Here is a 25,134-nt window from a genome sequence, read left to right on the forward strand (position 1 = left end):
TTAAAGTCATTAAGGTACAAACCTGCCAATCTAAATTGCCATAATACCACCCGGATAGCCTTAATGCTCTCAGCGTATCAGCTAACCGTCTCAACTCATCATTGTATGGGGATGGTATTAATGGTGATGATGGTGTTGTGTATAAAGGAGATTGTGGCAAGTATGTTGGCTGGAGAGTGAAGGGTGGTGTGACTGGTATCACAGAAGTTTGTGTGTGGGCCTTAGCACAGGCCAAAGAGACCCGGAGCTCATGCCTGCAGTTTGGACAGCAAGCAACACCTGTTGACCAGCTGTCGAGCGGCACCCCCACTTCCACACAAGCATCTGTAACAATAACTTACAATTTAGTATATTAAAATAAAAAACACTTTATTGTGATAAACTTATTTTGAATCATGTCAATTAATTAGTTTACTATGCATAAAATAATATATCTAGACTACACCACAATAATTATTAATATAAATAAAAGTAAAAATTGAAAATGTATTTTGATAGGTATTATTATTACCTATAAATCGTTTTTTTACAACTTGATACTGAATTATAAAAAAATATGATAGTTGGATCGAGTAAATATATTATAAAAAGTAATTAAATAGTTGAGAGTGAGAATAAACAATGCACACGCATAATAATATTGTTTCATCATATCAAGTGTTTACTTGACATGACATGACATTATTAACCTCAAAAATACCATTTGTGTATACACTTTCTACGAATATTCACATTGACTTCATATTCTATTGCAATATAATTTTAAGGTTACATTTCAACTACATTGTTAGAAATAACGCTGTGCTTGTAAAACTCACTTTGTGTCGGTAACCTCGTAGCTATTGTCATGTTTAAAGGACTCAGTTTAGTTTCCCGTCTTTCAACTAAGCACATATGATTTTCACTTTTCGGTGGACTGTTACGTGTTCCACCCGCCTCGTCTCCGGAGGCCACGGTTTAATCACTTTACCAAAATCACAATTTAATTCTTTAAACGTGAAACTATTCCAAATACAATTTCGTAACACATATATTATATATTATTTGAGTATTTCCTAAACTTATAAAATTCTCAAATTTAGTAAACACAATTAAAATGTCCAGAAGATCCGTTTGTAACACTAGAAGCACTTGTACAGAGTTCGTGATTTTCATTAAAATTGACACTAGTGTTGTGACACCGGCAGAATACCAAAGACAAAAGTTATGTTTTTAGATAATAATTAATTACGATGACAGCACTTGTAAAGCTTTTTTAAGCAACGAATACAGCATCTCACTCGAAGTAAACGCGCGAATACGCAACCACTATCTTTTAAATACTACGCGAATCGCGACTTAATGTGACTGCCGACTGGTGAAGAGTGAAGAGTGAAGACGAGCGAACTTGCGAACGAGAAGTGGGGATGTACGCTCGGAGGACGCTGCCGAACGGCCGCGACACCCGAGTGATACGAAACTCGAACGTTCACTATTTCTGAGAATTCATTCACTAACCAACAACAATTATCCAGTTATCTAGTCGTTTGCTTGCTATCTTCATTGTATTGTATTTGTACGTAGCGCACGATTCTGCGTAATCTTACATTCATGTCTATTCTACTCAATTCATTCTAGTTAATAATGAATAATAACAATCTTAGGAAAAAAGAAAATTTAGCATGCTTGTTTTTGTTAAGCAAAACTAAACATAACCTAACTTAATATTTATTATAATATAGATATAATTAATATTATATTTATTATAATATAAATATTTATTATATTATAAGATAGAAACAATGACATCAATAATGACAATTATTATAATTATAAACTTATATTTGAAAAAAAAGGCTATTTTGACTTATGAAACATTACAAAATCTAATACGTAGGTACAATATATAACATTGCAGATAAACAGTAAAAGTTAAGTGACTAGAAACTGAAAACTGAGAATTAACGTAGGGGAAAAAATGACCAAAAGTGACAGTAGGACCGACCGACAAAAAAGAGCGGCTTCGACCGAAATGCGTTAAGTAACGCGTGACCTGGTTACAAGAGTGGGTTCACTCCACTGTAACTGTGCGTGCAGCTCTAGTCACGAACGTTTCCATGAAATGCTATAACTTTTTACGAGTTCTATCAAAATCATCTTATGTCTATTATATATCCATAGAAATAAAAAAAATATTACCTAAATCACATAATTCCATATGTTAAATAGTTGTTTATCTATCATAGTTTTCAAAAACAAACTGTGTTTACATTAGGTTAATTATAAGGATATTAAAATGAATAGGCAAAACGCATTTACGCGGTTCAGATAAAAATCTCTTTTTAAATACCTATGTAGATAGTTATCAAGATAGATTTACTTTAATATAGACATTGTGCCCGCCTAGGAAAGATGTGTGAACTAGTACAACAAATGGCAGAAGGGACATAACAACTCAGTTCCAACTCATTTGTAAGTCCACCTATGATATAATAAAATTAATAATAAAACACGACATTATGCATTAAAAATTTTTACATAAAATCAGGATAACATTATACACTAAATTGTTGAATTTCGAATGCTATTGAATACGCAGGTGTTCAATCCACATTCGAAATTCGAACGTGCCATAGAGAGTGAGTTCCCCGTAGTGCGATTATATTTGGCGTTCTCAGAAACCCCTACCTGCGAGTAGCTTTCACAGCCATAAGCCATCTGCCGCTTGCGCAGTTGCACATTTGATACGCAGCTGCTCAATCTTTTATACAGAATACAGATTGATTCAATATCTATATCATACATTTTAATACAATTAGCATTATATTATTTTCTTACAAAGGAAACTTTTCAAAAGTTTGGTAAGAGGCAGCTGATGATAAATAATAACTTATGTTCTATTCTTAAATTGTTCACCTACTATAAATACCTATAAATGCCGTGCAAACTGATGAGGTCATTAACGATTTGAAATCTTTAATGCTGATAATTTTAATATCTTGGATTATATGGGAACTGCTTGTCAGAAAACAACCACATACCTACATACCTATTACAAAAAATATCTTTCAATGCATATTTTCTGTTATCGTGTGATTTATAGCGCAATACTAATAATAAAGGTAATGAAAACTATAACAATGCCGATACCGATATACATATATATACATATCTTTTTTTTAATAAGAAATTATTAGTCTTTTACGCGCCTTATATATATTTTATTTTTGTCAAGTGAAAGTTTTGTTTTAACAAAAAATACGACATAATTTATTGTTTTTTTAAATCTGTATAATTAGAATGCCTTGTATATTACTTCGGTGAAATCACTTCACAATATAGAAACCATTGAACTGTAATCTCTAATATAAAACGATAAAAATATAATGAATTCTGCGAAAATGAATAAACGATTTATAGTACTTTTAGTACGAGATCCATTATTTCCTTTCGATGTTATCGATTAAATAATATTAGGTTTATTTGTGGCTGTGAATGTGGTATTTGTTAGAAATTTTTAACTAACTTCCCGATGAGTAAGGGATTTAAAATTTTGACTGTGTAAGAAAAAAAGTGTTACCTATGTTATATATTTTTTATATATAAAATTTATTATTTAGTTTTTTTTTAATACCAGTAAGAATATTTTGCCAATTTCCGTTCGCAAAACATAAGTGCACATTTAGAAGGTCACCGCGGTTCACAGAACTCGCCGCACTCCGATTTCAATTTCTCAGAGCATACCGTTGTTCTCGGTATGTACCTCTTTAACTTAGGGTCTGACGATGAGTATACACATTCTCGGAATTCATTCTGATAATGGTTCCGTATATCATGAGGCGGAACTAGTGTATCGAGGAACTAGTAGCGTATTTTTAACTTAGTTATTGGTTGAATGAGCAAAATGTTTAGTATGCGAGTATTTATTGAGTTTAGCTTAAATATTATTTTCATTTGCGAAAATATACTTTAAGGTAATATTATATTTATAAATTGAAATTGTTTTAAAATAGCAAAATCTTAATTTTTAATACATTGTATTTTTTATTATTCAATCATACTACTGCAAAATTGTCCATGGTTCGATCACATTTTTATTTTGTTTTACGAGGTTATCGATAATTTTATTACCGTTTATACCTGACTTGCATTGTAAAGTTGACTATTGGGTAGGCTTTAAAAAAATCCGATAAATTATGAAGGGCCGTACCCTTTATTCTATGAAACTAATTTAAATAACTTCCATCGAAATGTGTGACTAATTTAATTATACTAACAAAATGATTGTAAGCCTACATTACACAATAGCTGTTGATTCAATAACATTGCTTAGGTATGCTTCGCTGTCCGTGGTCATGATGATTTTGTACCATAATGAGTGCTTCTACGAACTCCATGTTCATGGCGTAAACAAGACGAGGTATTTGAACCGGTTGGAAAATACAAATAAACATGATATGCCTTTTATGGTGAATTTCTGATAATAATTGTGTAATTGCAGTAACATAAAGTCGCTTTTGTTTAAGTTACATAAAATAAATATCACCATGAAGATTTTTGAGAATAAGCAAAAAAAAAAAAGGATTTTATTCATAGTATTTTTTTATATATAACAAGCAATGATTTAAAATTAATTGCATTATTGAAAGAAAACACTTTTTAATATTTATTTCACTAGCAATACTGCTTGAATTACTATAATGATTTGTGAATATTATAATCTATTTGGTCGAAATTTAGCCTTGGATTAAATGGATTAATGGATAGCGATGGCAGCGATACTATTATATAATAATATAAATAACAAAAAATACTATGAACAATTTGATTTGTATCACGAAAATAATTGTAATTATTTTTTTTTTAATATTGAATAAATTACAACAATTAATAATTGAACTATCATATAATCATTACTTTTACTTTTGTATTTAATTTTTTTTTTTAATTTTACACCTTACACTTAAAAGAAAAAAATATTAAAGCAAAAAATAAACACAGTCGTATTTTACACAGGTATTCAAGAGGATACTACGCCTACATTGTCTCTGAGCGACGCTATACTTTGCATTGTTCCTAAGAATCATTCTCGATACTCGCCCTGGAATGACGACGTATTTCTAAGAATAACTTTTGTTACTATTATGTTTCTTAAAACTTTAGCCATTTTAAAGGTGTTAATTTCACGCATTTGAATACTCGGAAAAATGATTAATAATACTTCGGTTAAGTATTGACAACCTGCCCGAGAATCGACAACAAAACTATTCGAGTGTTACTAATTCGAATATTTACTCGTTCTTCGAATTAATTAGTATGATTTCATAGCAATCACTCCAATAGGAATTTTCTAGGAAATGAAGAGTTCAGAAAATAATAATAAAAAAAAAAACAAAATTGTATTGAATTTCTACAAATATTTGCTTTCGTAATTATTGTATTTTTACATACATACATTTGTAAAATACAAACATATTTTATAAACAATATAATCCGTGATATTAAAAACAAGAAGAGACGATCTGACAGATCCTCCGTTATCACGTTCATAAAGCAGGCGTTGTCAACGTATTGGAATCAAAAGTGGAATACGTAAAAAAATGTAGCTTTTATTATAGCAAATTTGTTAAATTAAGTCTGCTCAATTTACCTTTATCAGATAAATGTCCGCGCTAACTGGAATAATATAATTATTGGTGTATAGGATAACGTATGATTTTGTAATATCTCATTACCAATAATTCTACATATTGGAATCGATAATGAGTCACTCAAGTTTTTGTCCTTTCAGATAACTGTATTGTATATTAGTCACCAGTCCTAGTCATGTTTTAAATAAATATGTTAATTTATTAAAAAATCTCATCAATTTAGAGTGTTAAACGGAACTTCGTAATAAAATGAATCTTTATAATTGGATGAATTGACAAGAAATTTATAAATCCAAAATGAAAATGATGTCATTTCTATACATCATCGAATTTTCTTTCTACATTTATAAAGATATGTTTTGATACGAATCTAACATTAAATAACCTGCAAACATAATAACATTATTACATTTAAGCTTATATATATGAACTTGAAGAATTAATTAATTTGGAAACCATGTGTTTAATTAAAATGGAATAAAAAAGCAATAATCTAACTTGACGGAGGCATTAAATTGAATAAAATATTCTTAATAGTAACTTATCGTTGAATAGATTTCATATTTAGAATGTTATTAAATACCGTTCGAGCATAGCGCAATAATAAACATCTGAAGAATCTTATGCACTTATAATATTAGTAAATAACGTGACGTAACCGTAAAGACAACGTATGAATAAAACTTGCTTATTATAATCGTGAGCGTGGTCCAACGACACGAGTCACGAGATCTTATGACCTCATCAATGATCATTAACATGCAACAAATAGCCTAATTGTGATTAATATTCGTGCGTTATTGAGTGCGTATACTATTCAGTCGCTTATTAACAGTCGTAAACATCTTTAAATACGAATATCTAAAACTTACAATTAGTCAATTATATAAAACTTACATTTGTATATATATATACAGCATTTTTGTTGAATTTAAATATTTGATTAAAATTTTAACATTTGAGTCAACTTAACCATATCAAATTTGAATTTCGAATAGAGGAATGATGTCACTCTTTTTATATCTACTACAATACCTTGTTTTATTATTTTGGTATTAATTCGAAGTTATTGTGTAGTGGGTAAAGGAGTAACTAAGTAATTATTCTACTAATGAAAACGTTGCTTTATATATAGAATGCAATATGTTTTATCATTCAACAAAACAAATTATCGCAACACGCTCTAGACTAATTATAAATAAATGTTAAGACACGAGTCACGACTCGGAGATCGCATGACTTCATCTGTGTAATATTATAATTAATTCGTTGAGGATCTCGTCTGTGTAATAAAAAAAAGGCAATATCGACTAAGTATAGAAAAACGTTGCCTATTGGATTTAATTTTTTTTTTTTTATCAGACATATGACATTTTAAATTATTAGCTTTTCTATTATCGAGGTCCATTATAAGGCTTTCGTTTTTTTTGCCAAATAAAGTAAATATTTCCCTAATGTAATTAACCTGTGTCGAAAATAATCAGCAAAGATTGTACTGACGTGTAGTTAAATGTACAAATAAAAAAACGAGTAATGATACACTACTTGGAAAGGTCGCGTCATGGCGTGTATGCGATTTCTCTTGAAGTGCCGCTCTACCGTTTTATACTTAAATCTGACTCACCTAGGGCGAAGGTTGGCCTTTGTTTTATTTTTAGAAGCTTGCTATAAACAGACATAAACTTTCTTGAAAATAGTTTCAGTTGCGTTTGCTTATTTATTTTTGTCTATAAATTAAATAAAACATTTATGATCTCATCTGTTTAGTTTCGTACATTCACTTTTACTACGTAACTAACGGAGCTTGTTTTAATTAAAATATGGATATTTTGTCCATCCTTTGAACTTATGATATTGACTCGTAAATTTTGAATCATTTCTTTTTATCGAAACGTGAATTAATCAGCATGCTTATTATGGCGATTAATAACTGAGTCACTATTATCGTATTATCGTAGTGAATATTGATAACAGCACGTAGACGGCGCCAGCTAAAAATTTGTCTCTAAAAAGTACTTTAAAACTGTTAAGCACGTCTGCGACGAAGGGGCTGAAGATATATTACTTCGGCTGTGATATATATTATAATATTAAGGAAGGTTTATATGCCTAAACATCTACAGCAGCAAGAAGGTATATGAAAAGGTTAAAAAAATAATTAAATATGAACCTCACAGTAGTCCCACATGATGTGGAAACTTCATATCTCACTTTGGTAGTAACACATCACATTTCGTAATATAAAGGTTGGTACAAACTCAAAGTCTCATTGGTAAAATCAAATAACACACGCTTCTTCGACTTCCTGTTATACACTTACTTCCCTTTTCATGACAAATACTCCTACTAATTTAAAAAATAATAATAGGTATGTTAAAAATTTAATGTTTAATAAATACACTGTACAAAGTCATCATAAAAATGTAACGGCTTTTCTGCATACATTGCTTCGAATAAATTTATGTTATTAGCCCGTAAATGTTTCACAGCTAAGTAAGGCCTCTCGTTTTTGAATGTTCTTTTACTCACTTGGAGCTTACTCCACTACGATGCTAATATTCGACACATGTAGGAGTCCTCAGGATATTTTCTGTACCGCCATCGTTTTTAAACACAAAAAAAATACATGAGAATTCGGAGATAAAACATACCAATGAATTAATTTTGACATGCAGAATTATAAATGCCTGCATCAGCGAATTAAGTACCTACTATCCATAACTACAAAAAATTACTAGTATTATTATAATATAAATAAATACATTGACTTCGATTGTTTTTTTTTTATTATTAATTATTTTATATAAGTCATGTTTATTTTTTATTTCTCGAGTGTTTGTAAGTGTTAGGCTGAAGATATATTACTTCGGCTGTGATATATATTATAATATTAAGGAAGGTTTATATGCCTAAACATCTACAGCAGCAAAAATATATATGAAAAGGTTAAAAAAATAATTAAATATGAGCCTCACAGTCGTCACATGTTTAATTAAAACAACTTTAAATACCAATAGCTTGAAATAAATTCTTTAAATAGTAATAAGAAACGATAATAAATGAATTATTATCTGTATATGTGTACATTATATATTAATCGATTTGATTACAAATAATTAACCTGTAATAATTGCATCATTTCTTCTTTAGGAAAATTAAACAAACATTTCGGTAGTTATAAGTGCTGTGTTGTTTTTATCGATAACGATTTACATATCACATCATAACTATATATTTTGTAACGATTAATGAGTTTTTAATAGATATTTCATAGATAATTCATTGCGCCTAACAGATGTATTGCTTAAGAACCATTAAGCAAAGATTGAACTTTATGGTAAACAGTTTGTAGCGTCTTTACCTCTTTGGACGTTGATAGTTAAAATTGAATGTCACATTCAATTTTGGGCAACGTTACTATTCATAACTTTTGAGTGAAAACGTTTTTCACAAATAGCGGTTAAAAAAAGGAAAACAAATGTTTGTATTTGTTAGTTGAACGCGCTTGTCTTCTATGTTTTAACTATGTTAAAGAGTGCGGCCGGTCATTCGAAAAGTCCGATACATTTATCGGATTTTTCTAATATATTACATAGAAGTTCAGTACAAAATGCTAATACTTTCAACTGATATAAAAATTCCAAATGAAAATAGCACGAACAGAGATTCTTCTATTTAATATCCAGTTAGAATATACATACATAAAAGTTATATTTTTATATTGTAATAAATATAAAAACAATTGTATCATGAATTGTTTGTGTTAAATTTCGTAGAATCCAAAATATGTTAAATAATTTATTTAAAATATGAAATACTTATAAAAATAAACCATATGAAAACAATGCAATCCTGACTAGCGAATAATGAGTCTTCATTTGCATTGTTTACAATTCATCTGGTGCTCGGTGCCGCAGGCAAACATCGTATGAAAACTTACGGGTGTCGAATGAAAATTAAAACCATTTTACTGGTACGATAATACTTAGTAATATAATCGACTTCTTAGACGGATTTGCATAATCATTGTAATTATTAATTATATGTACGGTCATATTAAAAATATATACACAATAACAACATCATTTTCTTCCATCTAATTAAAATGTTAAATGTTCAAATTCGATCGGTGATTCTATATTTATATGTACCTATACAAAATTTTAAGAATATAGTAGAATATATTTTCTAGAATGTTTTTATACAATTTAAAAACCAAACTGGTAACGAACTCATGGTAATACGTGGTTACAACTTGCTAAAATATTAATAAACTGACTTGAAACAATTGAAGTGTAAGAACGGCCTATTAAGACACTTAAAGGTTAATTCTTTTACTATATGTGAATATGAAAAGATCAGAGTCTATGATCTATAGTCATGTATGACTTTTGCATATGTATAATAATCCCGTCAATAGTAGTTACATCATCTTTAAATCCAAGCAACATACCACTAACTAAGAAACAAATGAAGTCTAAATAATTTAAATACAGAATATTTAGATTTTTTTAATGAAGCGTTTTTTCAGTGCGAGAAAAATTTAAATGTCGAATGCAAAGTTACTATATTTAACATTTGAGTAAAACATTGAGGCACAAGAATATTTTTTGTTACGTGCTAGTTATTGCTGTTTTTCCTAAAATTTCTTTAAGTAAATATTAATTCTACGTGTGTTCAAATGTCTAACGATATCATAACATATGTATAGTAGGTATTCATGAAATATCTGTTAGTTCCAACTCTGCACATAACTAAATAAGTGTTATATCAAGCATTATTTCGTTCTTAGAATATTCAGATCTTCCGCGAATAATCATGTCGATATTAAAGTAATCTCGTGTTTGCGATAAAAAATCAACGTTTTTAACGGCGGCTGTGGAAGGATTTCGTGGAAGGACGCCTAATAAAAGTTTGATCATCTGTCAATAAAAATGTAATTAGTTATCGGAATTTATCGATGTTCTCGTTATAGCTATCTCGCTCTAATTTCGGATTTAATTGGAATTATTTATGAAAATATTTTTAAGAGAGATTATTTTTTATTTTTAATACAAGGTTAGATACAGCTAGCTAAATGTTTGAAGGTCTGATTTTTGTTATTTTAATTTTTACAAAAATACAATAATATGCATATTTACAATATAACTATATATGTATAACAAATGTTACATATTTATTATAGTATTTGTACATTTTAAATGAATGTAGGTACTAATGAAATATTCATATACATATATAAGAAATAAAAAAGACTTTTGGCTCTTGGGATAAAACTACATTTTACCAACATTATAAAAATAAAAAACGTCGGTAATGAAAGTGCTTAATATAAATAAAACCAGATATTATAGGTTTTATCAATTAATATTAAGCGTAAATGATTAACAATCATATCGGTATACCGGTCTATCAAAATTCCAGGCAGCGTGTTTAAAGCGATGTAATTAAGAACAAAAGTCAGTTCCGACGAAACGAGCCAATCTGCTACTAATTGCTACTTTAAATGCAATAATTAACGAAATTATCGATAATTACAGGAAAATGTAATCACAGGATATTATATTTAATTTAGCTAATTTCCTATTTATATTTTAATCGATATTCTTGCTAACTGACTGCAAAAATATGTGAGTGTTGTTTTTCATTGGTTTGTGGTTATTTATATATCTAAGGGGTTAGTTTAGATATATCATATATACCGGCGTTCCCGCGGTTGCGCCATATAACAACTGAACACCTTAGGGATTTAGTCCATAGTCTAGTCGAGAATCTAACCGTTATCAAAAATTGATTCCTTTTTATCGATATCTTGTTTTCATCAATAAGTTTAATCGAAAATTATACTATAGTTTTTATTTATTGTCTGTTAATCTAACAGTTTTTATTTTTAAATATATAATCATAATTATAATTAGTATAATTATCAGAGCCCTTTTGACGTACTTTCAAAAACACGAGTCGTTTCGCACTACCGGGAACTGACATTTGCTTTAGATTTTACATTCGATTAGTTGTTTCACTAAAATGTTCAACCCCCTCCATCGGAACTATATTTCATAATATGAGATTATAGTTACTAATTGAGCATTCACAGAAGCAATATCCGAATATATCATTTCATTTTTTTATGTACGAGTACGCTGGAGCGAATAAAAGCAATAACCATGCATTGGCACTATCCGTAAGTCGTTTCTTTTTACGAATGACTACATTTGGAATGAAGTTAAAATCTTTTTCATAGAAATATAATCATTGCATTTTACATAAATCGGATACAAAGTCCAGCAATGGGACATGGACTGTTACTTTTATTTTGTCTAATTCATTTATTTATATTTTTTTATGTTACAAAGATTTTAAAAGAAAAGAATAAGTCTTATGACATTGAGTTTTTTTTTAAAGAGTCATAGCAATGGTTGGCGTTTTGACGACCGTAAACTATTTGGCTATTGTCTTTTCAAGTCTAAGAGTAACTAATATAGATAGTTTTAAAAAATTCTTCTTCTCCGGGACTTAACGCAAAAATATATGTTATCTTGTTTATGTTAAATATAATAACACAAACAAAACAAAATTAAGATATAGCTCGGTGGTTCTTTCCCTTGTCCGTCCCAAGAGTATGAGGAGTTAATTTAGGAGTATTCTAAAATCTCATTATCGAACTCTTTGATTATATGCTATAACTTTTGGTCAGTTAAAATAAAAATATTAAAGTTATGTTATTACCTTTTGTTCTGTTATTATAGTATATACATATATGTAATTTATTTAATTTAAATATTTCAATTTAATACACGAAAAAAATCGTGTATTACTCTATAACACAAATGACCTGGATTCAACATATCCATTATATAAAATGTATTAGAATCAACCAAATTTCAATCTATTCCACAAAAACATAACATAACATAACATAAGCAGCCCGTAATTGTCCCACTGCTGGGATAAAGGCCTCCTCTCCCTTTGAGGAGAAGGTTTGGAGCATATTCCACCACGCTGCTCCAATGCGGGTTGGCGGAATACACATGTGGCTGAATTTCGTTGAAATTAGACACATGCAGGTTTCCTCACGATGTTTTCCTTCACCGCCGAGCACGAGATGAATTATAAACACAAATTAAGCACATGAAATTTCAGTGGTGCCTGCCTGGGTTTGAACCCGAAATCATCGGTTAAGATGCACGCGTTCTAACCACTGGGCCATCTCGGCTCTCAACCACTGGGCCATCAAGCGAATGATGATTGCTTTATAATTGGTTTCAGTATTTAATATAAGCGAAACAGTATCTTTTGTGTCATTCATTGCACAAATTACAACATTTGAATTGAACCACAGCTTATAAATTAAAATAAGATACCCAAAGTATATTGACGCAAGTTTATTACCTAAATAAAAAATACAATGCGAAATGACGATGATTAAACCCTGTCGGATGTATTAGAGTAAGAGTAGTGTAATTATTTATTTTAGTCTGTTATTTAGCTTCTAATGAGGTTCCCCCAAGAAACATCCTATTCAATGAAATCAATTAAAAATAAGCCCCTATAATTGCTGAAATCGTACCGAAAGAAAATAACAATAGTATTAAAATAATGTACATATTGCAATCGTGTACATACGGGCTTTATTTCATAAATACATATTACTATTGTGTTTGCATGGTTATACTTTTTACATAACTTGGAAAGCCTTTGACCTGCGCCTAGCGCACCCAAGTATCATTGATTTTAGCTCATACCCGCTATCGAATTGTACTGAAATTTGATATACGTGTTTAGATACGCAATAATGAAATGAGTTCTAAGATGGACAACCTAAGTCGGAAAACATTTACACCCATCGAGTATAACATTGTTGGTTTAGTATACGTTTCTTTTAATCATTGTCTCTTAATAGAAAAATAAAACAAAACATTGAGTAAACATTAAAAGGTTATATTTTCTAAATTAACGTAACTCTTTAAATATATCTGAAGATAAATATTACTTACAATTAATATTAGTATTAACGTTCTTATATAACATCATGGTCCCAGGAAAACAATGTCAGAAAAACAAACGGGCAGGGAGGTATGACGTTGATGATATATGAAAAAGTAACTAAGAGTAAGAAAGCTTTGCATATAAATAAGGGCATTTTGTGTTTTGTTGTGAGAGTATAATGAACACGTTGAGCTAAATCTAAAGACCCCCGCCAAGCACGACGAAATATAAATACAAATTAAGCATACGAGAACATCGCGAGGAAGTCCGCCATTATGTCGTATAAAATTCTTTGAAATGTGTATAAGTCCATACTAGAGCGCAGTGGAATAAGTTCCAGAACGAGTGAACTTTGCTTCGCTTTGCGGACATTCAGGGACTATTATTTAACTTTTTATACAATGGTAGTCATTTTCCTTTTCGAAGTTACCTCAATATACAATTAAAATCAAAATAAGTTCGTTTCTTATTGTAAACTTTATAACAGTATATTTTGACTTAATTAGTTAAATTAAGTCAAAATATACTGTATACAAAAAATATATGTACGAAAATTTCGTAATTCTTTCATCTTTTGTTCTCGTTGGAGTGTTAGCTGTATATTATAAGCAAATTTTTGAGTTTCAGAAAGATATTGTTTTAGCATCAAACATTTGACAAGTTGTGTAATTTTTATATGTACTATTATTGAACTAGTTCTACTCAAAAAATCTACATTCCGAACCGGTATACGGTATTCGGTTCCGAACCGAATAATAACATGATAATTATCGTGTCTAAAACTCTTATAAGAGCTTGAATAAATTATATTATATTTTCCGTCAAACATACATACAGACAACCACAAATCTATCGATAGTCCTAGCTGTTCAGAACATTTGATTATTTATTCAATCAAATTCCGGACATATTCTTCAAGCAAGATTAATTTTGAAACAGTTTTGTGTGAAAACAGATATAACTTAAATTAATTTCCGGGAGCGTTAAATATGGGGCAAATAACGTTTTCCAGTTTACGTTTCATTCGAAAATGTTATTTCAAAATGATTTAAATGATTTAGATTAGATCTATTTCAGTATTTGTAATAGTTTATTAAGCAGTAACCATTGGTATCAGGTTTATAACTAATTTATTTTTTTTATTATCAAAAGCAATTTATACGAATCCTATAAATGACTACTGGAATGCATTATATTATATTTATCTTATTTATTAATAGGGCAAATAAACGCCAATATTAATCGTAATTTCTTCGAGTTAGATCGCCCATTTCATCAAACAAATGAAGATCATAAGGCTTTTAACTGCGTCGCTAATCAACATTTACAAAAAAAAAACACTATTTATTTCAAACTGTGCTTCTGAAACATAACAGTTGTGAATAAAGCAAGGGATCAACAAAAAAACGAGTCATTATTCGCTTGAACACCCGCAATGTTCAAAGAGTACGGCTGTCGGAAACGAGAAGAGAAATGGACGGAGTTTAAACATTTCGCTAAGAATAGTAAATATTCTAGTTTTAAAATGGTTGAAAGTAAACAACAAAAAACAAAGCTATGATTAATCTTTTTGAATAAAAATACTCAAAAAAGGAATTAGCTTAGGATTTTAAAAATTAATTAGAAGCTATCTATTGATTAAGAGCCGAGATGGCCCAGTGGTTAGAACGCGTGCATCTTAACCGATGATTTCGGGTTCAAACCCAGGCAGGCACCACTGAAATTTCATGTGCTTAATTTGTGTTTATAATTCATCTCGTGCTCGGCGGTGAAGGAAAACATCGTGAGGAAACCTGCATGTGTCTAATTTCAACGAAATTCAGCCACATGTGTATTCCGCCAACCCGCATTGGAGCAGCGTGGTGGAATATGCTCCAAACCTTCTCCTCAAAGGGAGAGGAGGCCTTTATCCCAGCAGTGGGGCAATTACGGGCTGCTTATGTTTATGTTTATGTTTATCTATTAACAGTTTTAGCTTTGATAACAATCCATGCAGATGAGTCTGAGCAATAATCGATTTTATTCATTAAATATTCGAAAGTTAAGGGACATATTTGGGGGAGTAAATCACGGTATAATATAATATATTAAAAGACAATATCAATAATAATAATATATATCGCAATTGGGTCTAATGATATAAAATAAAATTTTGTACCTATTACGACACGAAAACAATTTCGTTCAAAAGCATTATTTATAAAATAGTATCAAACAAATCGTGCCATATATTGTTCAGAAGCAATACCCATCGCGACGATCCAATTTACTTTAAGATACGAAGATCTTTTAGAAACTATATTTATTTCATGAGAATTTAATATATACCTATGGAGTTGCAATTTCTAACAGAAAATGATCGTTCCTTTGTTCTAGTTCCGATATCGATCACTTATAGTTAATATAATCCAAAGAGCAAAGTCGACATGCAAAGCTATTTGTTATTTACAGTAAATTATAGAATCCTTTGTAACACAATATCAAACACAAAGCGTCGGCGACAGTATCAGTTACTTTGATTTTCATTGTTCATTAACAAAACATACCACATATATTGCTAGGAGTAAAGGTAGCAATGGACAATGAATTAACTTACTCGGTTGTAGGGCTTTGTGCGAGTACATGACATGACACTGGCTAAGCCAAAACGAGGAGGAAATGGTTTTAGCGAATTATGTCTGTCATAACACTGTAACGTTACTTGGTAGTAGGGCTTTAGCCCGCCAAACAGCAATACTTAGTATTTCTGTATTTCTCTTTGAAGAATGAGTGAACACTAAAGGCAAACCGGCATACTATCTTAGCTTAGGTAATGTGGTGTAATGGTTAATATTTCTTAGAGCGCCAATGTCTATGGGAGATGGTGACTACTTATGGTGGCCCATGTAACAGAATGTATAAAAAAACCACATGAATTGAATAATAACACCTAATACTGTCCAAAGTATTTGCCAGTGGCACGGAACGAAGACCTTCTTTCGTATGAGCAACTTTTGAACAGTATAACTATCGTGCAAGACTTTTTATATTTTCGTTCGATGTGTTTCTTTGAAACACAGTTACGAGCTTCTGCATTACACAACATAAAGCCCGCAAAAATAGTAGTTAGTGGGTGAACACACTTCTATTACTACTATATACATATACATATACCTATGGGCTCCTCTTGTCATCGAATTAAGTGAATATTGTACTTATAAATACCTATTGATATAAATAAATATATACATAAAGACATATAATAATATTTTTAGAAAGTGTTGGTACTGCTTATTGGAGTAAAGGTGGCAACGTGTAATCAATCTTCTCGTATAATTTCTTGTCTAAAAAACATAGTATAAGTAGTAACAAAGTCGCTTTCCGCCGTCTGTACGCTTAGATCTTTTAAACTACGCAACGGATTCTAATGTGGTTTACATCAATAAACAGACTCATTCAAGAGAAAGGTTTGTATGTATAATAAATGCATTATATAGTAGAGAATAGCCAAGAATTTCAACTTTCCTAGCCGGACCAAACATTTATGTGTCTTTTATGTTTTTTCTTCAATCTAAAAGTTGTATTCGACTCTTAATTTAACCGTGTGAAATCGGGATGGATAGGTAGTTAGCCATAAAAAATAAATATGTTCACGTATAACAAATTTTGTTCACGTGCGATACGAGTTTGAAAATAAAACACCTATTCATAAAGTGACACTATTCTCATTAAAATATATTCAAATAGCCTTCACGAAGTTCGTAATATAATAATACTACAATATCGCTCATTTGCTTTTATATTTTTCGCCGTATTGTAATTTTGGACAGACATTCCGAGCGTCAAATTGTTTTCGAACGTATAATTTTCTCGGAACAGATAAATAATTGATATTCGCGTCAAGAAGGTTTTTGTTTAATAACCAGTTGTACATATCAATTTATTGATAACCTATTTCAATTTACGTATGTAAATACATTATTGTTTTAATAATCCTTATGTAACAATACTGTTTTGTAGCAGTCTATATTTTAAACACTTATCAGTAAACAGTATGGAGCTAAAATTATATATATTTAGACCTGATTCTACCCTTCCGCTGATATTATAAGAATCCACTTTATCTTTTCGAGAGAGATGGAATAGCCATAATTTATATTGTTTGTACGACAATTATTAAAATAAGTTGATATATAATCATACAAATATTGAAACTTAAATTGTTAGGTCAAGATAAATTTAAAAGATATGACATACTTCTCATTGTCGGCTGTTTTTTGAATGAACAATTCCTTATCAAACTATATTAGCATTTTAAGTGGTTCAGATTGTTGACAAGAATTGATGTTTGACAATTTTTAACATATATCAATAAACGTTAAAATCGATTACACTTATCAATAAATCACGTGCAAAATATAACACGTAGGTACATACTTCTGATACGGATTTTTTAAATTCATACACCAGACTTTTGGGGCAACTCGTTAAGATATCTAGAATGAAAATAGCCGGCATATTAATAGCCGGCAGAAGTAAGCTTCCTGGAATTCGTAACTCTGGCACTTGTATATGTGTTTATACCGGTTGAAACTTCTACAGAAAACTCTAGTATTTCGTTACAAAGTATGTACTAATATTTAAAAATATTAGAATATCTTCAGGAGAATTTGAGTATCATTAGAATAAATTTAAATATAGGAGCAACGCTTTATTGAATACTTATTCGTAAATGTTATGGAAATAGTTTCTGTTCTTAACAAATATGTGAATATATTTGTCATGGTATAAAATGTTTACGTATGTGTTTTGACTTTGGATTGTCATTACAGTGTTTTCGGAGTAAATTTTAAAAGAGCAAGTAGCATTTTCTTTAACAATAAAATATATATATATTATTAATATCCATTCAATAATGAAATTGTTTTAAATATGTTTCATTATTTGTTCAGTTGAAACGTTTAGCTATGGAGCAGGTAATAGTGCAAAAAAATCATAATGATTTAACATTCCGTCTTAATACCTCAGGGCTTCAAGAGGAAAATGTTATTTTCTAGCATATTTGCAAATATTCAGCGTGACCAGTAATAGTAGATTTGTTTTTTTAATTTGATATTATATTTTTTTACTTACTTCCTTAATGTAAGTTATTAATTCTGACATATGTAAATTATATATGTAGTAAATATAGTATTGTTCCAATTTTTATGACAACTTTCCTTGGCATTTCATTTGATATTAAATGAAATGGCTTATCCAGATGGATGGTAGTGGTCAGAAATATCACAATTACTCATAAGTCGAGTTTATTCGCTTGCAGATAATATAATTAAGCAACTTAATAGGTTTGACTTTCATTGAAAACGACTTTGAGTTGGTTTTTACTTCTGCGAATCATTTAACAATAATTAAAATAAAAAAAACTGAAGTAAACATTTTACATATTTATTTGAGTCGTTTTTATTCTAAACCGTTTGTTGAATTTCTCATACTGCTGGTAACCCCATTTACTGCCAAGTGAGATAACCTCAATTTCTTCCTGGCCTTTGACACCAACCAGCGAAACGAGAATCAATTTCATCACACGTACGTACGCTGTGGAATTCTTGTTACCGAATAGAAAGCTAAGTACTCAGAAATTTGAATGCTTTCCTGATATACCTGCAATACGCATAATGAGCATTAAAATTAACTAAAATAGAGCACGAAATTAACGTTCAGACGCATCTGAATGAGTTTTTAGCAATTCTTATTATAATAACATCGTTTAAGTAATTTTCGGAGAAAAATCCTTTAAAATTGAGGTAGAACACGGTAAAGTAATTTTGTTTATATGCAATTTATACTTTTTAATCATCATTTCTCAAGGACTTAATTGTCCTTTTTATTTCCATCGCGTTTTTATACATTCATTAAAAAGCAAATGAAAGTAATTTGAACGTGGAATGGATCTTGTAACAAAACTAAACGCAAAATGGCGGTTACGTTGCCCTAAATCCAATGAGGATAGCCGGCAGACTGGCAATAAAAAGTCAAGTATAGTGTATGTATGCTGGAGTCAAAAGCACATTAAGAGTTCGGCAATGAACGTTCCGCTCCAATGTAAGAGTTTAGCCGAGCAACCTTCGCGTGTTCCGAGAACTTCGCCGACCGGTTGGTCGTTCGACGTTGCGCCGCGCTTCTTGGAAAGCCGTTCCGTGGCCCATTCGATTTTTAAATAAACGCGTTCCGTTATATTTTACCGGCATAGGTTCAGATTTATAGCCGGTCAATTAGATGTTGTAATCTGTAAATAAGAGTGACTATTTTTATCCCGCGCCCGCGCTTGCGAGTGAAAGGGGTTTCCTACTGTGAACTCGTTGAACGGGTTATTGGATTACAAATTTGCCTCCATTCACGTTTTTATTTCAGTTCTTGTACTAAAATTTCTCAACCGTAACGAGATTTGTAATTTTTTTCAATACAATCACGACAACCCACATGGGTCATAGTTTAACAATAAATATTTTATTTACCGTTTACGTAGTTTCTATATCATGACGCCAAGAACATAACGTGCAGACAGATTGACTGACCGTAAGGTGATACTCAACCTTCACCGTATTAAGTTACAACAGCTGACAATGATATTTTATTAAGTTATCTATTTCCAGTGTGTTTAAAATTTGCAAAAATCTATTTTCTATTTGAGTAGATTTTTGTTAATATTGTAGAAATGTAAATAATTCTATGTAAAAAATTGAAGTATATTTTTAAATATTAAACCAACGGAAAGAACTTGGAGAGGAAAATCGATCCCAAATTCCTAAGCATTCTAAACTCGACCTTATCGCCCTCATTTGCGGATCACTCTCGCAAACTATCTGAGATCAAAGCATTGTTTCAATCAATACGTCAGGGAAAAATGGCGATCGGCTTCGCAGTACTTGGCCATTGAAATTTTAAACTAGCCCAGTTTCTTGGAATCGGCGCGTCTTTATGCTTCCACCGGTCCCCATCCTAGGTCAACGATATTTGTTGCGTCCAACCGCGGAGATAATCAGCGATTCGGGCTACAAGTATTTTTTCCATGAACAAAAAACATCGATTGACAGACAGCGACGAACGAAAACAAATCGAGTTCCATTCTTCATTCTAGTGTTCGTGCTGCGTCAATAAAAGAAACCGATACGAATATCCACTTTCTAAAAGATTTACTTTTGTCGATGGTCGTATACATCTTGAGTCGAGACGAATTGATTCGACGTACTTGAGTGTTTCTAAAGATATGAAAGGTAACCATCGGCCATGCGAAATCGTTAATTATTCTAATTAGCCTTAGGCCTTAGCCTAAGGCGGTAGGTAAAAGATTTACGTTATTTTTATATTTAACTACATATATATAAATGTATTTTTTTTCTTTGTGCGTCTGTCACGTGAAAACTAATGAACGTATCGGTATTACTCTGTCCAATCGACTTGGAATCGTCCGTAGATGGTTAATAGGGTAGCTTTTTGAATTCCGTTGATTCTTCCCTCCGTTTTTTGACCAGCGAAGCAGTCGGGGAACAGCTGGAATGTGTATATTTAAGAATGCTGTATAAAAATCGTACTTTATAACTAAGTATTAATGTAAGGTATTTTTCAAATTCGTTTGTATTCATTTCTATTCGTTTGTTTATTCATTAAACGAGCATATGCTGTATGTAAGGTACACGTGATAGAAATGGAACTAAATGCAAGATATTTTTATCTCCCTCTCAAACCATTCTCCATCCTTTTTGCGCTGGATTGGTATTATTCAAATTCAACTTTGATTTTCACTCTTAATGCGTCCAAAGGAGATATGCTTCAAAAAACTTGTTACAAATAAAGAGATAGACCAAGTAATGATATAGATAAAACTAAAATCAATAATTTATGTCTAAAGATCAAGATATTATCAACATTAGTAATGTAATTTAACAAGTGGCCAAAAGTAGGTAACTACTGACTTTTCTGCCAAATTTTCTCGTTAGAATACTTTACGAATCGCTTAAAATAATCTTAAAGAACAAAAAATTGATTGATTGCATAATTTTATTTGAATATATCTAATACGATTTTCTATCAGGGCCGTGAGACGGACGTCATACATATATCTACATAATGTATGTGTTCCGTACCGTGGAAAATGACCTTAGTGAATTAATTCGATATTGCTCGATTGATAACTAAACGAGAATAATTTAGATATTACAAATAACCAGATGCTCTTTTTGACTAAGAATCATAATTACTTATAGGACTATTGTCCTAAAAGCACTAAAAACAATACAATTATATTTATTTAACTTCGCTGTCTACCTTATAAGCCTGCAGATTCCCATGTCTTAGTTTTAAATCGAGTAGCGTAGTCAATCAACTCGTAGTTTGGAAATTGATAGTGTTGACAGCAATTGTTCCTGAATTCGAACTTTTTCCGACGGTTTCGGATTCTTACCGAATTATGAGAGAGAGAGAGAATATATAATGTGTGAACCTGTGTTTGCGCACACATTTCTGAGCTATATACCTTACCCACGTTAAATACATACGTATTTACCACTAAGAAGGCTTCAACAACGACTAAGAATAAGTTCATCAATTTCATTCCAATAAATGTTACGTTATATAACTTAAAGCAATTATGCAAATTAACGTTTATGAAATCTCAGACTATTTTGTATCTTTAAATATATAACAGAACGAATAATAATGATGTTATTAATATATGTTCAAGAATAACCAAAACAAATAATTTACTAGTAAAAATGCAAGGGACAAAAACGTTCAATTATTAAACAATATAAATGCTTGAAATTTAATTAAATCATCTTTGAAGCACACAATCGATGCGAAGTTCAAAGGCAACAAGTCAATTCTCTATGAGAAATACAAAAAAATACGACGATTTCTCGTAACAACCCTCTGAAGGCTTCTAAGGATTAATTACGCGTTCCGAGTAGACCCGCCACCGGGCCGGGTTCTCGGTAAACTCGAATCGAAAAAGGAGCAAAAACTTCATGTTCTGAGAACAAGCGTACCTGCGCGCGCGCACCCATCCCACCTCGTTCCTACGTTTCGATCGGACGCACATTTTCCTAGTAGCGCACTTTGAATCTTTTTACCCGATTACGGCGAAAAAATAACGGTTATTATACTTCCTGCATATATGAATTACCTTAATCTATTATGATAATATTTCATGTTCATTTATTAATAATGAATAGTAATCTTTAATTCATTGTATTTTAAATCTTATCAGTGATTTTATAGTAATTAAACATATAAAAAAATATATGTTAATACATATTATGATAAAATATTTAAGGGGTTGGACGCATTTGACCACGAAATTATTCCCTTTCTTTATTATAAACATACTACTTATGTACTAGTATTCTACAAACAAGTTATATAGTAAACTTTAATGCATTAGAGTTCCAGATTCTATATTATTTATAGATTATAGAGATAAAACGCTCGTTAAAGACTCTGTCTCGCTTTAATTCATTTAAAATTCCAAACTGTAAAAGAAACATCCACTTTCAAAAAACACGAGAGAAAATATAAATAAATATCATTGGGTATTAAGGTCATTCGTGGACATGTTTCAATGTCATTGGTACAACATTTTTTTTACTAAAAGTAATTTTTCGAAAAGTATATAAAAACGAACTACGAAGTAGAACATAAAAAAAACTTTTGATACTAAAGTACATATAATAAAAACGATTATCATTATCTTATTTATATAAACTTTTCCCACGCATCGAGTATCTGTAGCATGAATGACGATAGTTCGTTGACCTAGTAAGTGAGCGGACATGCACATGGACCAATGAATAATTTTTAAACTTTAGCGCAAATATGATAATCCTATTAATACTTACATATTATCATCGCACAAACAAATTCATGACCTTAAATCCCAAAAGGAAGGAAAACAATCCTTTTTTATCTGTGGTAGGATTTTTAAAATATAAATTTAAATAAAATGTGTTTTATTTTTTCTTAAACGTTTAAACATCTTTATTTACCTGAGTAACTTTGAGCATTATCTAAAATAGCATGTAATTTAAAATAAAAACCGTAATTAAAAGTGCAAGAGAAGAAAAAATCTATAAATACAAAGTTAAGCCTTTAATTTTAGTTTATTTGTTGCGTGAGGTCGTAGGTAGATACATATTTTAACATAAAGGCAAGTATTTCTTATCGAAACAGCAAGTTTTCAAGTACAGCGATGGAACAACTTATTTTTAATTCTACTACTGAAGTATTTTAATGAATGATCGAACGTGTTGGCAGTTAAAAATGTTTACCGAGCGTAATTAAGAATGTGATAAATATTTACACGGTACAAACTACAGATAAAAAATAATGAAATAAAATATAAACTATATATACCCTAGACCAAATAATAAGAAATACATATAATAGCTTTCTTTAAAGGAATAGACATTTGATTTGTTTATTGATTTTACACATATTTCGACGTAAATCCATTAGTAAATATTTAAAATTTCGTAGAAGTTTAACAGAAGGGAAGCATTTTAACGGAATTATCTGTGGGTTATAATAATAATATCTATGAATTTGTAGAAAAATAAAAAATGTATACAAATATTGAATTTCGCTTATTTTCAATGTTATCTTAATATTTGTTTAAAACCTTAAATTATGCTTATATGTTTTAGAAATGTTTTTTTAGTAATATTAATACAGTATCGTCATATAAATTATAAATCAATATTTAACTTTAAATAATAAATCATGTATCAATTATCTGACAATTTATTTACTATGTGATATTTTTAAGCCGGTTTTGTCATTAATTTCGTCATTTTACGTCAGTTCGTTAGTAATTCAATTACAAGTGCTAAAAATCAATCGAATCCAATTTCACGCACAAGAAGCTTTAATAAAATTTGAAATATTTAATTCTATCTATTGCATAATACAAAAACATTGTATTAGAAACTTTAATTAATATACAATGTTCGTTTCGTTAAAGTTGGCTTACAAGATAAGTAGCACTCATAGTCGACCGATGTCGTTAACACTGTTTCGAGGAAACTTATGCCGCCTACATTATGCAAGTGCGGTCACCATAAAAGCATGGCGGTGTATAGTTATGACGAATACACAACGCTTTATTAGAATTTACGCCCATAAATGCTGAATAACAATGCATAAAAAGATATTTTTAATCATCGTTGCGATATAAGCCGACGTTTTTACATGTTAAGAGCCTCATTAAATGTAGCGTCGGTTGTTAATCGAGTAAAGTAATTTGCTTTGTGTTTTTTATTTGATAAAATTTAAAGAAACTTTTTATTAAGCATAATACCTATTTCTGTCACCTGTCAATTCGTAGAAAAAGAAGTAAGTATATATTACTTATTTCTCACCAGCAATGAATTATGAAGAAAAATTTAAAATCTCTGGAACATTAATTTGAATTGTGCAATATTGTTAGCAATGTGATCATTTAAATTTTTCATTTATAGATTATAAAATTTTAAAAATGTTAGTC

The 25,134-nt window shown here is 30.4% G+C and overlaps 1 protein-coding gene across 2 annotated transcripts in view; it reads right to left on the reverse strand.

Annotated features, from left to right (window-relative positions):
• Nucleotides 1-25,134, reverse strand: part of LOC125066047 (suppressor of cytokine signaling 2-like) — a 33,601-nt gene that overhangs the window by 2,911 nt on the left and 5,556 nt on the right. The window contains exons 1-2 of one of the 2 annotated variants that reach the window (XM_047673940.1): nt 819-1,427; nt 23-324 (exon numbers count right to left, since the gene is read on the reverse strand). In XM_047673940.1, the coding sequence (XP_047529896.1) occupies nt 23-324; nt 819-894 (378 nt within the window). In that variant the 5' untranslated portion in view covers nt 895-1,427. Of the gene's footprint in view, nt 1-22; nt 325-818; nt 1,428-25,134 lie in introns of those variants that run through there. The other variant, XM_047673942.1, reaches the window with a different exon arrangement.

The sequence above is a fragment of the Vanessa atalanta genome, chromosome 8 (assembly GCF_905147765.1).
Source record: "Vanessa atalanta chromosome 8, ilVanAtal1.2, whole genome shotgun sequence".
NCBI classification, from domain to species: domain Eukaryota; kingdom Metazoa; phylum Arthropoda; class Insecta; order Lepidoptera; family Nymphalidae; genus Vanessa; species Vanessa atalanta.